This window comes from Salvelinus sp. IW2-2015, unplaced genomic scaffold (assembly GCF_002910315.2).
Source record: "Salvelinus sp. IW2-2015 unplaced genomic scaffold, ASM291031v2 Un_scaffold16363, whole genome shotgun sequence".
Taxonomy (NCBI): domain Eukaryota; kingdom Metazoa; phylum Chordata; class Actinopteri; order Salmoniformes; family Salmonidae; genus Salvelinus; species Salvelinus sp. IW2-2015.
Window position 1 is genome coordinate 107,865 of NW_019957552.1, and position 16,470 is coordinate 124,334.

General features: G+C 41.3%; 1 protein-coding gene across 2 annotated transcripts in view; it reads right to left on the reverse strand.

The window, feature by feature from the left end:
- Positions 1-16,470, reverse strand: part of LOC112080525 (nascent polypeptide-associated complex subunit alpha, muscle-specific form) — a 78,815-nt gene that overhangs the window by 31,219 nt on the left and 31,126 nt on the right. For both annotated transcript variants that reach the window (XM_024146311.2, XM_024146312.2), the window contains exons 2-6: positions 10,252-10,317; positions 8,492-8,571; positions 2,572-2,704; positions 2,035-2,364; positions 857-953 (exon numbers count right to left, since the gene is read on the reverse strand). In XM_024146311.2, coding sequence (XP_024002079.1) covers positions 857-953; positions 2,035-2,364; positions 2,572-2,704; positions 8,492-8,571; positions 10,252-10,317 — 706 coding nt within the window. The remainder of the gene's footprint in view (positions 1-856; positions 954-2,034; positions 2,365-2,571; positions 2,705-8,491; positions 8,572-10,251; positions 10,318-16,470) is intronic.

Sequence of the window (16,470 nt, forward strand, 5' to 3'; positions counted from 1 at the left end):
CGGCAACTCTCCCTTCAGTCACTCACTCCCCGCACTCTCCCTTCACTCACTCACTCGCACTCTTCCTTCCTTCCTTCATTCACTCACCCCCCCCCCTCTTCCTTCACTCATCCCCCCGCTTCCTTCACTCACTCATCCCCCCGCTTCCCCCTCCCTTCCTTCACCCCTCCCTTCCTTCCCTCCCTTCCTTCCTTTCCTCCCTCCCTCCCTTCCCCTCCCTCCCTTCCCCTCCCCTCTCACCCCCTTGCCCCCTTCCCTCCCTCCCTCTAAAGAGAGTGCAGCTAGAGAGCGGAGAAACTGGAGCTTAATGAATACAAATTAAAAATGAATGACGCTGTGTTTCATTTCAAATGCACTAACATCCATACCGCGGTGTGATGATATGAGGCATTGCCCTAGCGCAAAACACAAGAGTTCACTGGATTAAAGATTTTAAATGATTTTTGACCTTGAAATGAAGGTCAATGTAAACCATTGAACACCATGCTGTGTAATTAGTAGAATGGGAAGCTCTACTGGTTAGGGGTTTATTTGGATTATTTTGCTTATTTCTTAAATCCATTGGAATCTTAACTACATCTTATTGTGTATTTAAAAGGAATACAATAATAATAATAATATAATGTCTCCTGATACCAAAGCATTTCCTTCAAGATGTCCTTCTTGAAGATGCACATGTGAAACCACTAATATGACACAGCCAAATCACCACACACACCATGCATCTCCCAGGACCAGAGCTGGTGACCTTCGCTTCATGACCTCCTACAGGTTATTATACACTGGTGTTTGAACAGGTTGGGGAGTGAGCTACGGTAAAGCCCTACAGGAAGTAGAAACAGAAAGTTGGTCTTACCCTCTAAGAGTGGACGTCTGGGAAAGATGAGGGCTGCGGAGCGATGACGTGCTGCTTTTGGCCCGTCCCTTTTTGAGTGACAGGTCCAGGACTCCATCTAGGTACAGGACACAAGGGTTAGCGCAGTACGTGTGCAATAGGGTTCATATTTTACAAAATGTTCCATCCCAAGAATAAATCCCCGGTAACCCAGTATTTCCCGTCAAAACCGGAAGGGTCTTTCAAAAGCATTATAAAGCATTGAAATATGCTTTGATCAGCATGAAAATTCAAACCTGATGCAACCTCAGCCTGATAAGCCAAATATGTCATATATTTTACGAGCTGTACATTAACGACATTTAATGAGCCCAAGAATGTAAATATGAAAGAGGTAGGCTAGGCCATCAATATATAGGGCTATACATACATATCAATCTAGAACAGGGTTATCTATTTTGGATGCAGTTTGAATAGAGTTTGAGAGAGAGAAAGACAGTGTTTGCACGTGCACTGATTTAAAACAACAATATTAGAGTGATAGTCTGTTTTAAAACTCTGCAGCTGCAATTAAAAAATACATCTTTACAATAAAAAAATACATCTTTACAATTAAAAGATACATCTTTACAAAAAACAAGGTGACCCTCGAAAGCCAGATGGAGATGGTAAATTAGATGCACATTCGTTCTATATATTACTGTATCATAGGCTATGCTGCAGCAAATGTAGGCCTACCTGTCAGAACGGGAAAAAGTTAGCATGGTGAGATAAGTCTACTTGCATTGTGAACTGCGCTCCATGCTGAGATGGACTGTCTGTCCCCACCCTGAGGGTTGGTTCATCATGCAGAGGACGTAGAGAAGCCAGATTAAGGCATTGCATATAATTTAACCGTTTCATTTCACGCCATGCTGTTCATGATTTATTTTATTTTAACAGTATCTGGCAGTTATTTATCCCGGGAAATGGGAGTGGTTTTGGGCGGTAAATTCCAGTAAATCTCAGTAACCAGGTTCCCATCATTCAACCCTAGTGTGCAGTACAGTAGTGTAGTGAATCTGCTGGTACCTTGTTCTGCAGGCTGTGGCGGCAACCTCTTGACAGTGAGGAAGAGGTTACTTTACATCAAATATATTACCAGTACAAGTGTGTCTGCTCGGTCAGTCTACTACCAGCACTGGTGCATCTGCTGCTACCTTGTTCTACAGGCTGTGGCAGAGGCTTCTTGACTGTGAGGTCGAGAGGCAAGTCCTGGTCGGCCATCAGCAGCTTGGAGAGGACGGGGTTCTGGCTGGGCACGGAGGCGGTCGCAGTACCACCAGGGCTGGCAGCTGGGGGCACCGTGGGCAGCGAGGGGGGAGGAGGCAGGCTTTGGTCTGGGTGGGGACCAGGCCTGGGAGTGGAGCGGCTGTCCGGAGTAGAGGAACTGCTTTTTGAGGTATATTCTGCAGCAAACTGGCGGATCATCCTCTGCATTATCTCCAGAGCCACTACTGGAATGTGCGGGTCCGAGAAGCTGGGCACATCTGAGGGAGGGACAGGGAAAAATACAGTTACAAAGACATCTGTAGAGACGGTTGACCCTGAGCCCGTGAGCGAAAGCCATCTCAACCAAAGCAACAGTTTCTCAAATGTAACTAAGAACACACATGGTCCTGTTAGATATTCCTGTCGATACACAATCTTACAGAAATTGCTGTAACAAATATAGTTCTTCGTAAGTAAAGACCTACCTTCTTTGTAGAGGACTGCATTCAAAAATTCCTCAGCTTGTTTCTCAAGTCTGTTGATCTTGGTCTGGTCTTTGAGCAGCAGGGATTTAGCCCCACTCTCCAACCCCGGGTCGCTCAGGCCAACTAAGTGCTCCTTGGAGAAGAGAGAAACAGAAACACAGCTTATAACAGAAACAAATGGAATAGCGTCTTAACAGCAGAAGTGACATGCTGTGGCGTATGGTAGACACGTACTTAAGCAATAAGGCACAAGGGGTGTGGTATATGGTGTTCTTATGCACGACAACGGAGTGTCTGGATATAGCCCTTACACGGAACCCAAACCGTCTCCGCGCGTGCGCTATCGTGCATACATTTATTTTGTCCCCCTACACCAAACGCGATCATGACACGCAGGTTAAAATAGCAAAACAAACTCTGAACCAACTATATTAATTTGGGGACAGGTCAAAAAGCATTAAACATGTATGGCAATTTAGCTAGTTACTTGCTAGCTAATTTGTCCTATTTAACTAGCTTGCTGTTGCTAGCTAATTTGTCCTGGGATATAAACATTGAGTTGTTATTTTACCTGAAATGCACAAGGTCCTCTACTCCGACAATTAATCCACACATAAAACAGCCAACCGAATCGTTTCTAGTCATCTCTCCTCCTTCCAGGCTTTTTCATCTTTGAACTTATATGGTGATTGGCATTTAAACTTTCATAGTATTACCACGACAACCGGCAAAACAGTCCATCTTTCAAATCACCCACGTGGGTATAACCAATGAGGAGATGGCACGTGGGTACCTGCTTCTATAAACCAATGAGGAGATGGGAGAGGCAGGACTTTCAGCGCGATCTGCATCAGAAATAGAAAGGAGTTCTATTTTAGCCCTTGGCGTCGCAGACGCTCGTTGGCGCGCGCGAGCAGTGTGGGTGCAATAATTGAATAACATGGATTTCTACATTTATTTTGCGACGCTTGCGCACGCAACGTGTCCGGTCTGGTCAGCATGTTAGCCATATACCACAAACCCCAAGGTGCCTTATTGCTATTATGAACTGGTTACCAACATAATTACAGCAGAGAAAATAAATGTTGTCATACCCGTGGTATACGGTCTGACATACCACAGCTGTCAGCGAATCAGCATTCAGGGCTCAAACAAACCAGTTTATAAAAATAGATAAATACCTTTGTTGCATAAATGACATGTGGCATATGACAAATGAATATAACATCTTAATGAATGTATTCTAAGAGCACTTGTCATCTTCATTATAAAGACCCCTACACAGAGCTCATACCAGTGGATATCTGGAAAGATTGAATAATTATATGGCAGATTTGTCACAGAGCAAGCTAAAGATGTGCTGTATGGGTTAGCAGAGTGCTTGTGGTAAATCGAAGATTCCCCTAACTACAGATCTAGGATCAGATTAAGGTTACCATAGGGGATAGGGGTAGGGTTGCAAAGGGTCGGGAAACTTTCCAGGAAATTTCAGGAATTTGGAGAATTTTGCTTAAATTCATTTTTTTTTAAGTTAGCTTATAACAGTTAACCTTTGTGGTATTGCAACCCTCTGCATGCAGTGCATTCTTCCATCACATGTGCAGTGCATTCTTCCATCACATGTGCAGTGCATTCTTCCATCACATGTGCAGTGCATTCTTCCATCACATGTGCAGTGCATTCTTCCATCACATGTGCAGTGCATTCTTCCATCACATGTGCAGTGCATTCTTCCATCACATGTGCAGTGCATTCTTCCATCACATGTACAGCTGATTCTCAAGATCTTGCACACTAATGAGATGCTATCGAGCCCACACTACTACACTGTCTGAGCCAAGGACTACATGCTTTATGGTAAGTTTTGATTACAATACTGGGTGGGGTGAATATATTTTTTATAACATACATGATTTTTCGTTAACTAGTAAAGAATAGACTACAGCAAATTGTGTTTAAATCATTTCTAACTTAGTTTTTGCTACCATGTGGGTTTTAACTTGCTTGAGCCTGCTAACTGAGGAGTGTTAATTCACCTGTTTCCATACATGTTTCATTTCAAAAACACTTCTTACAAAGGAGTTGTTCAATCTAACTGCTTAACTATTTATCTGTACATGGAATTCTATTTGGGTTTTTTTTTTACTCCTTTTTTTCTAGTCTTTACAGGAAAATGCCACGGGCACTATCTGATGTGTGGAGACATTTCACTGCAGCTAATGCAGAAGGAATAGATGTGTACATTTGCAAATACTGTGCCAAATCATGTGTGAAGAATGCAACAAAGATGCAGAATCATCTGGCCAAGTGCATAAAGTTCCCTCAGCGCTCACAACAAGCAACCTCTGACAAAAGTCACTCTACTTCTATTCACAATGAAAATGTTGAATCAGACACCTTATTGTTAGCAACAGCTCATGGTCCTCCTGGAATCAGAAGTTTTTTTGACTCAATGGAGGAACATAGTCAGAAATGCTGATGAATGTCTTGCTCGAGCTGTGTATGCAACTGGTTCACCTCTGATGCTCACAGGCAATGTGTATTGGAAGAGATTTCTGAATGTTCACCCAGCATACACCCCTCCAACCAGACATGCTTTATCTACTCATTTGCTGGATGCAGAGTTCAGAGTTCAAGTGAAGGTCAAGCAAATCAGAGAAAACAGAATATTGCAATCTGATGGGTGGTCGAATGGTCGTGGGCAAGGAATAATTAACTATATCATCTCCACCCCTCAACCAGTATTCTACAAGAACACAGACACACCGGTCTCTACATTGCAGATGAGCTGAAGGCAGTCAATGACCTTGGACCACAGAAGGTATTTGCACTGGTGACAGACAATGCTGCGAACATGAAGGCTGCTTGGTCTAAAGTGAGAGTCCTACCCTCACATCACACCCATTGGCTGTGCTGCTCATGCATTGAATCTGCTCCTCAAGAACATCATGGCACTGAAAACAATGGATACACTACAAGAGAGCCAAGGAAATGGTTAGGTATGTGAAGGGTCATCAAGTTATAGCAGCAATCTACCTCACCAAGCAAAGTGAGAAGAATAAGAGCACCACATTGAAGCTGCCCAGCAACAACCCTTGGGGTGGTGTTGTCATCATCGTTGACAGTCTCCTGGAGGGGAAGGCGTCTCTCCAAGAAATGGCCATATCACAGTCTGCCGATATGGACAGCCCCATCAAGAGGATCCTCCTGGATGATTCATTTTGGGAGAGAGTGGTAAGCAGCCTGAAACTCCTGAAACCTATAGCAGTAGCCATTGTACAGATTGAGGGAGACAATGCCATCCTGTCTGATGTTCAGACTCAGCTTGCAGATGTAAGAGAATAAATCCATACTGCCCTGCCCACTTCACTGTTGCGCCAAGCAGAGGAAACTGCAGTTCTGAAATGCATCAAAAAGCGAAGACTTGTGCCTGAAGCCCAAACACACTGCAACGTACATGTGGGACCCCAAGTACGCTGGCAAGAACATCCTGTTTGGTGCAGAGATCAACAAGGCCTATGGTGTCATCACTATCGTGTCTCGCGCCTTGGCCTGGATGAGGGCAAGGTTCTTGGCAGTCTGGCGAAGTACACTTCCAAGCAAGGGCTTTGGGATGGAGATGCAATATGGCAGTCGTGCCAACATATCTCATCAGCCACCTGGTGGAAGGGACTTTGTGGATCTGAGGCTCTTTCCCCTGTTGCCTCCATCATCCTCCAAATCCCACCAACATCAGCCACCTCAGAGCGCAACTGGTCCTTGTTTGGGAACACACACCAAAGCACGCAACAGGCTGACCAGTACAAGGGTTGAAAAATGTGGCCATCCAGGCAAATTTGAGGCTTTTTGAGCCTGACAACAAGCCATCCTCAACAGGGATGGGAAGTGACAGTGAAGATGAGACCTAAGAGTCTGACGTTCAAAGAGGTGGACATTGAGAAGGTCCAGGGAGAAGACATGGAAGCCTGAGAGGAAGACAACCAAAGCCTTAGTCTAGAAACTATAATTTTACAGATGTATGTTGAGAATGTTTTTGGGAGATGCGATGGATCATTGAATATTCCCTTTTGTTGTTGAGTGAAATCATCCCATGTGAAGAGTCAAGTCATTTAATTAAAGTTCAATTCGTAACTAAATTGTTTTTTGTAATTTTTTTTTTTTTCGATTGGAAGGATTTAATCAATTTGCAATTATGTCTACTTATGATAAGGTAAAAGTTAAGTTTGTCTCCTCATGAAATGGTAAATATATCCAATGCAAAAAACATTACATTTAAATGATATTAATATTAATTTGCATACATTTCTGTTAATACCCATATATTCCCGTTAATTCCCACAGAAAGTTTCCACCTCTGAATATTCCCCAAAATGTGCAACTCTAATTGGGGGTAAAGGCGCAGTGCCGTTAAACACATGATTTCCTCGTTTTTTTGTACAAATAAAACTCTGAAATTGTGAAAATGATGATATGCCCTTCGTGTGTAAGAGCTTTTTGACATCATGACACCACAATGTTATCTGATTATAATAGTCCAGACTGTTCATCTAGGTAAGGATGGTCTCGAGCCCATCCCCTATCAGGGCTGTGCATGTAAATATCTTCACATTTGTTTCCTAACGCACACACGATTAGACTGAGCATTTCAAGGGCCAAAGGAGGCTTAGGGAAATAAATTATAAATCACTGTTTAATGAAAATATATTTATTAGACAGTGGTGATTACAAAAGACTGCATGGGGGCTTTATCCATTAGGGAGATAACAATATTTGACCCTGGCCTGTATCTGTTAGGGGCAATGTTTGTTGTTTTCCTAGATCAGCGGGTCCCAAACCTTCTCACTCAGGCCCCCGATCCAGCATTGGGGAACATCCCGCGGGTCACATCTATTTCTATGGGCAGAAGCACTGTTCATGACAAATGCTTCACACACCTCTTGCTGCCATTTTCCTGCAATTCTACACATTTTGTCATGGGATGAAGATTTTTTTTTAAATAATTTCTATGGATTACGCCAAATCTAATGTGTATGCGTGTGATTCAAACATTAAAACTAAAAGTATAGGCAAAAAAAAAAACTACCTAAAAAATATGATAAGTGACATGGACTAGTTGATCCGGACACTTGACAAGTTATAAATAGCTCTACGGTTTGCAATTACTGAGGAAAACTGATTATGCACTACTCAATTACAAAAAATGGCACCTTGTGCATTCTACTATTACAACTTTCAAGAGTTAGCTGAAAGCTGGACTGAGTTCCCAAAAAAGGTTTGGGAACCACTGTCCTAGATCAGTACAGTAGACAGGTGGAATGGGAGGATGAGCAGTGTGTTCTTTTTATTTCTCTTCAAGTGCAGATGTGCTTTCATGGGCACCGCTCTGCTTCTCTATAGGCTAAGGTCCAGTTGATGGGTGAAGTTTGAGCAAACTCCCCTCCAATCCGCCTCCATTAGATTCTATACAGTCTGTATGGCCTTCAAATTCAAATCTGGCCTCAGTCAGTTCCATGTTTCAGAATACTAACAATTCATAAGTCTAGTTCCTCAAGCTCTGAAGCTTTCCCTTTCAGAATAAATGGAGGCTATAGCTACTTCCTCTAGGTCTCTTTCAGAATAACACCTATTCATACAGCCTAGCCCTAGTTGTTCCATATTCAGCTCTGAATGTGCTTTCTTTGTAGCCTACGGTCTTTGAAAATATTACCACTTCACAGCAGATAGGTACATGTACAACAGTTATGAGAGAGAGACTGTTGAACTATTCAATTTCCAATCATTCAATCAAAAACAAGGTGCTTCTAAAGGACAATGTTGCTGCTGCTTTTGTAGTGTGATAATACAGCAGGTATACTCATCTAGGGGTGGAACAGCAGAAGACAATAGAGCAAGAGAAAGACATGAAAAGAAAAGTTGTTACCTTGACTTTGTCTCGTTTTAAGCAGCAGAACAGGCAGTTCTCGTCAAATGACCAGTCTGTAACGCCTTCAGGCTCACTGCCTGTGGATCCACGAGAAGAGACATTTTAGAAAGGACAAGAGACGGTATAGTATGACAAAATACATCTAAGATGGTGGTGAAGAAGGAGGCAACAAAATAAAACCTCTAGAAATCTTGTCTACAGTGACACAGTCCCCTAGACTTAAGGATCACAGATGTCAGAGTCAACCACTTATTGTAGAAAGACAAAACATGAGTAGACATTGGTAAAAAAAAAAAAAAAGTATTTTCCAGTGAATGTGATTTCTAAAGTTATATGAAAAGTGTAGCCTATATTATGCACTACATTCACAACTGATTGTTTGGTTACTTACATGAATAGCTAAAGATTAGAGCAGGGTTTCCCTAACTCGGTCCTCAGGACCCAAAGGGGTGCATGTTTTGGTTATTGCCCTAGCACTACACAGCGGATTCACATAATCAACTAATCATCAAGCTTTGATCAGTTGAAATCAGCTGTGCAGTGTCAAGGCAAAAAACTAAACATGCACCCCTTGGGGATTCATTTAAGAGTCATGGGGGGGGTGAATTAGGACAACTAAACAAGAACAGACAAGGAGTTCATCTCAGACCATCAACACAAAGAAAGTTACCAAATTGTGTCAGTGACCGCGAATTGGTGCCTGGTTTGTCAGTTGCCATGGAAATCCATTTGCTTTGAGTCCTACTAACCTTCAGCAAAGAGCGTACCTTAATAATTGAACATAATAATATACCTAGTCAGAGGCGTTGGGCAGTTTCATATTGATTCACTGTTGAACTACGTCTAGAGTGCCTATTAAATCATCTAAATGAAGAATGTCTGATGGAATAGGCTTTCATGGCCAGTTCATCGTTAACCACTCTCCTAAGTTCATATTCTATAAGCAATGTGGTACACTAACATAAAATCCACTATATTTTTTTCCATGTCTTTTTTTTATTTTTATAAATGAACTCCAGTCTTCAAGTATAGTAATTAAGAATAGGTCCTAGTATTTCATTCAGATTGTTAACATCATTGTCAGAAGAGCATGTTTGAGTTCTATGGTTTGTTGAGCACCAGAATGCATGCTTGCAGTACTAGGAGGTTTTTGACTCTTAGACACAAAGGCTGCGTTTACACAAGCAGCCCAATTGTAATATTTTTTGCCAAAAGAGCTGATCTGACTGGTCAGAAGACCAATTAGTGGAATGGAAATCTGAATTGTGCTGCCGGTGTGATTATGACAAATTGAATGGAGCCCTGAGGGTTCTAGCTTTAGTTTCAGCTGAACGTGTTGTTATTGTAACCCCACTGACTTCCATCATTTTCTTGGTATCGATCCTATTGTTCTTTTCCTTAAAACCAAAACAAATTGTATGGTAGTCCCGTTTAGTTGTTTACAGCTCTCAAAAAGAAGTTGTCACAACCCCAAATAATACCTGAAAGAACCGTACAGGCTTTTACATCGGCTCCTAACTCCCACTTCATATGTAAGGGGGGCGGGGCTTGGCGAAGGGGAGGGGCCGACTGGAATACTAATCCCTGCAACTCGTGATATGTTCGACTCTGGAATTGTTAACAAAATCACCGCAGGCTTCAGTTCAGGAGTCTTGGAACAATGATTTGTGGTTATGAATGGGAGGGACATCATTTAGGTTTTAATTAGCGTAACTGATGTTGGTTTGTGTGTCAGTCAGTGCAACATACGGACTCACCTTTAAATAACGTTAGGTCCTCCACCAACCTCGACCCAAACAACCCTTCTAGAATGCTCTCAAAACCTGTAGAAACAGAACAATGCATTCCATGAATAAACAGAACATTCCAGAAGTGTTGTGGAATTTGTATCCATTGGAGGCCCAAAAACATGTAGCCTACAGTTTCTCTGAAGAAGTAAGCCTATGCATCCCGTTGCCTTCACTGGGAATGTACGTACATAGGCCCTCGTCTTCTGCCAAGTGGCACAATTGACCCTTTGCTAAGCCCCGCCCCCTTGGTTACTGTTGCAACCACAGACAGTATTTTCCTGGGAAGCCCAATTCCCCATTCAACCACTGGCGAAATCCCCTCACAATGATCCCAAACTGTGTTTCTAATACACAATGAAATTAAAAACCAGACTACCCCTTGCTAATCAGGATACTTTTGGGCATGTTGTGGAGGACTGTCATTACAATTTCTTCACAGGAAGCTGGAGTAGCTAGCCTCTGAATGGCTCCGAATTCCCTGTCAGCGTGCAGTCAAACCAATATAACCACGTTGGAGCCAACTAGTGCTCTCAAATCATATCCTGATGTCGACAGCAAGTGTGAGTCATATTCATAACATTGTTAACTTAGTTTAACCTCTTATGGCTCAAAAATGAGCAGTAAGTATAAGCAGTGGAAAGAGGTGGCCATTTCAAACGGCCTCGTACTCCAATTCTTGCTCGTACAATATGCATATTATTTATTACCTTTGGATAGAAAACACCTTCTAGTTTCTAAAACAGGTTTAATTATTTCTCTAAGTGAAACATAACTCTTTTTACAGCCCATTTTCTGTAAAAAGTGACTTTTCCAAGAAGCTATGTCTCTCTTCAAGATACTCTCTATAAAAGGCCTTGGCACTTAGGACTGTACAAACACGTCACACATCTTCCCCTGGTTGTCATGCGGAAGTGAGAGAAAAAATGACTTGATTATCTCTGTCAGGGACTGAACAGAACCTCTTTGAGTGATAAGTGCGCACTTTATATTTTTTTCTGGGCGCGAAGTAGGAACTGGACTCCGCTCCTGGAAAACACTCGTTATAGGTGAATATGACCTCCAGCTTCGATTTTCTTTGATACATGTCACAATCTCATCCTAAAGTATGTTTTTTGAATATACTTTAATTATATTATTGAAATTTATTCTGGACTTTAGACGTGATGCGACGCAAGAATTTTGTCAAGACGGAGAGGTTAGCACGGCATGGCCAGTGTGCCATGCTAATTCAACAGGGACATCGTTCGTTCTAGGTCCAAATGAACACGGTTCTGAACAAAGGACCCTTTGGAGAACATTCTGATGGAAAATCAACAAAGATAAGGACCCAATTTGGGATGCTTTTTCATATATCTGTCGAACTGTGCTATCGCTAGCGTTTGACTAGAATCAATGCTGCTGTGTGTTAGCTATTGTAGTAAGCTAATATAACGATATATTGTGTTTTCGCTGTAAAACACTTCAGAAATCGGAAATATTGTCTGTATTCACAAGATCTTTCTCTTTCATTAGCTATCCACCATATATTTTTCTGAAATCTTTTCTGATGTGAAATTAGTAGTTGACGTTGGTGTCTGTTTTCTCTGGCTACTCCCGTGCGATTTCTTACTGTAGCTATGATGGTAGCAGTAATGTAAAACTGATTTATAGCTAAAATATGCATTTTTTTTGAACAAAACATAGATTTATTGTGTAACATGTTATAGGACTGTCATCTGAGGTAGTTTTTTCTAGGTTATTTAGGTTGGTTTTAGGTTAGTTAGGTTGGCTTGTGCATGCTACTTCATCCTACTTGTGCTGTGAAAAATGTCTGTCCTCTTTTTTATTTGGTGGTGAGCTAACATAAATATATGTGGTGTTTTCTCTGTAAAACATTTAAAAAATCGGACATGTTGGCTGGATTGACAAGATGTTTATCTTTCAAATGCTGTATTGGACTTGTTAATGTGTGAAAGTTAAATATTTTACAAAAATAGATTTTGAATTTCGCGCCCTGCACTTGCAGTGGCTGTTGTCATATTAATCCCGACGTCGGGATTGCAGCCTGAAGAAGTTAACAAACATACATTTTGAGAAAACATTTTATATGGCTAGCTAGCATTAGAAACGTTTCGTGGTCAATGAGACAGCGCTAGCTAACCAGCTGAGCTAACAAAATGTAACAAAAGTATTATTTCGGTTTTGAAGGGTCATTAAAAAAATGTAGCTTTTCTCCAAAATGTCAATTACTGGGAATGTTTGACATTCTCAGTAATCAAACACCAATCCTTCCTATATAGGCATAGCTAACCTAATTCTCCACAACCACACGGACTTCCCATTTTATCTTGAAGCCCCCCTCAAATTCCCCCCCACAAAAATAAAAATAAACATTCGCGGAATGCACATACACCCCCGTTCAAAAGTTTGGGGTCACTTAGAAATGTCCTTGTTTTTGAAAGAAAAGCTACATTTTTGGTCCATTAAAATAACATCAAATTGATCAGAAATACAGTGTAGACATTGTTAATGTTGTAAATGACTATTGTAGATGGAAATGGCTGATTTTTAATGGCATATCTACATAGGCGTACAGAGGTCCGCTATCAGCAACCATCACTCCTGTGTTCCAATGGCACGTTGTGTTAGCTAATCCAAGTTAATCATTTTAAAAGGCTAATTGATCATTAGAAAACCCTTTTGCAATCATGTTAGCACAGCTCAAAACGGTTGTTCTGATAAAGAAGCAATAAAACTGGCCTTCTTTAGACTAGTTGAGTATCTGGAGTATCAGCATTTGTGGGTTCCCTTACAGGCTCATGATGGCCAGAAACAAAGCACTTTCTTCTGAAACTCATCCGTCTATTCTTGTTCTGAGAAATGAAGACTATTCCATGCGAGAAATTGCCAAGAAACTGAAGATCTCGTACAACGCTGTGTACTACTCCCTTCACAGAACAGCGCAAACTGTCTCTAACCAGAATAGAAAGAGGAGTGGGAGGCCCCGGTGCACAACTGAGCAAGAGGACAAGTACATTAGTGTCTAGTTTGAGAAACAGACGCCTCACAAGTCCTCAACTGGCAGCTTCATTAAATAGTACCCGCAAAACACCAGTCTCAATGTCAACAGTGAAGAGGCGATTCCGGGATGCTGGCTTTCTAGGCAGAGTTGCAAAGAAAAAGCCATATCTCAGACTGGCCAACAAAAATAAAAGATTAAGATGGGCAAAAGAACAGACACTGGACAGAGGAACTCTGCCTAGAAGGCCAGCAGGACTTAGCCTAGCCATCACTTAAAACCCTGCCTCTTCACCGTTGATGTTGAGACTGGTGTTTTGCGAGTACTATTTAATGAAGCTGCCACACACACACGTGCGGTGACAAGTGTGTAATTTTGGGTAACGATTGTCATAACTGACATTTTTTTTTTTTTTTTTTGAGCTTGTAATGAATCTTCAAAAAAAATTGCTATGACATACTTAGCCTAATGAATACAACACAGCTTTGGTCTCAAAAACGAATGGTTTTGAACGCTTGGAACTTTAGAAAATTAAGCTTTTCCTCCTGATCGTGCCGTTCTCTTAGCCTACCCTCCTCGTGTAAATATTAAAAACATGTACTGGGTTAACTAAAAATGTACTGTTCAAGGTTATTATCCATAATTGTCGGTTTCACAATTATTGTGCCAGCCCTGACACAGACACAACTAGTAGGCTAGGCTATATACTGAACACAAGACCCTCTTCTCAACCGCCAAAGCCACAGCTGGAGTTTGTTCACTCGTCTCACTTGGCAGAGCACCATTCACTACAAAACATAATATGATAAGTATCCAAGCAGCCATGAAGAGGTCAATGCATTACATCCTAAACGACATGGTTAATCCCATTGATCCGGTAAAGAGGTCATTACATCCTAAACGACATGGTTAATCCCATTGATCCGGTAAAGAGGTCATTACATCCTAAACGAATGGTTAATCCCCATTGATTGCCGGTCAAAGAGGTCATTACATCCTAAACGACATGGTTTAATCCAATTGATCCGGTAAGAGGTCATTACATCTAAACGACATGGTTAATCCATTGATCCGGTAAGAGGTCATTACATCCTAAACGACATGGTTAATCCCATTGATCCGGTAACAGAGGTCATTACATCCTAAACGACATGGTTAAGTCCATTGATCCGGTAAAGTCATTACTCCTAAACGACATGGTTATCCCATTGATCGGTAAAGAGGTCATTACATCTAAACGCATGGTTTAATCCCATTGTCCGGTAAAGAGGTCATTACACCTAAACTACATTGTTAGATCCCTTGATCCGGTAATAGATCAATTACATCCTAAAACGATTCATGCCGTAAGTCCCCATTTGATCGCGTAATGCCAGGAGATTTCATCTCTATCCTAAACGACAATTGTAGTTTCAATCACCATGATTGACCGGTAAAAGAGCCCTCATACATTCTCTAAACGACATGTTAATCCATTATCCGGTAAAGAGGTCATACCATCCTAAACACAGTAATCCATGATCGCGTTACATCCCAAACTAATGTTAACCTGCCGTAAAGAGGTCATTCAAACAAAATCCTAAACGACATCGTTAATCCCATTGACCGGTAAAGAGGTCATTACATCCTACACGGTATCCCATTAAGAAGATATAATCCACAATTAACCATTGATCCGGTAAAGAGGTCATTACATCCTAACGACATGTTAATCCCATGGATCCGAAGGTCTTAATGAACTGTATCTGTCCTATATACCGAGTCCTTACACAATAGATCACCGTGCCCATGTCATCCCACAATGGAGATAATGAAATCACAAGTCGCATTGATTTCTCTGGTAAAAGAGGCTTCAATCTACCATTGCCTAAATGTAAATAACCGCAGCATTCGCGTTACCTATGTCCTACTCGCGTGAGACAACATAGTCCAGCCCTCAAATGAAGAAGTATACACCAACATGGTTACATGACGTAGAGCATTACATCCTAAACGACATGGTTAATCCCATTGATCCGGTAAAGAGGTCATACATCCTAAAACGACTGGTTAATCCCATTGATCCGGTAAAGAGGTCATTACATCCTAAAACGACATGGTTAATCCCATTGATCCGGTAAGAGGTCATTACATCCTAAAACATGGTAATCCATTGATCCGTAGAGGTCATTACATCCTAAACTACAGTTAATCCCATTGATCCGGTAAAGAGGTCATTACATCCTAAACTACATCGTTAATCCCATTGATCCGGTAAAGAGGTCATTACATCCTAAACTACATGGTTAATCCCATTCATCCGGTAAAGAGTCATTACATCCTAAACTACATGATTAATCCCATTGATCCGTAAAGAGGTCATTACATCCTAAAACTACATGGTTAATCCATTGATCCGTAAAGAGGTCATTACACCTATAACTACATGGTTACATCCCATTGATCGGTAAAGAGGTCATTACATCCTAAACTACATGGTTAATCCCATTGATCCGGTAAAGAGGTCATTACATCCTAAACTACATGGTTAATCCCAATTGACCGGTAAAGAGGTCATTACATCCTAAACTACATGGTTTAATCCATTGATCCGGTAAAGAGTCATTACATCCTAAAACTACATGGTTAATCCCCATTGATCCGGTAAAGAGGTCATTACATCCGTAAACTACATGGTTAATCCCAATTGAGATCCGGTAAAGAGGTCATTACATCCTAAACTACATGGTTAATCCCATTGATCCGGTAAAGGGTCATTAACATCCTAAACTACATGGTTTATCCCATTGATCCGGTAAGAGTCAGAGCAACATCCCTCCCTTGACAGTAGTTTGTCCCCAACCACACAACCTCACCATAGTTTCAAAACCCTTAAAACGCAGGATACGTTGTTGTTTTGTACAATGGAAAAATCAAGGACAGATACTACATAGGCTGTTGTAAGTCGTACAGTTTAGTAGTCCACTCAACATAAAATCAAAATGTTGTCATTTTGCTTATTTACATGGCCCAAGTCACACTTCCAAAAACACTTTTGCACAAGTTACTTCCCAGAAAATACTGTGTCAGGACACAACTAACACAACATGTTGTTACTCCATTTTAAAATACACCTACTTAAAGTATCTACGAGCAAAACAAAACCGACGATCCAAGTCAACAACCCAGATTCTTCTTTTTTCTTTTTC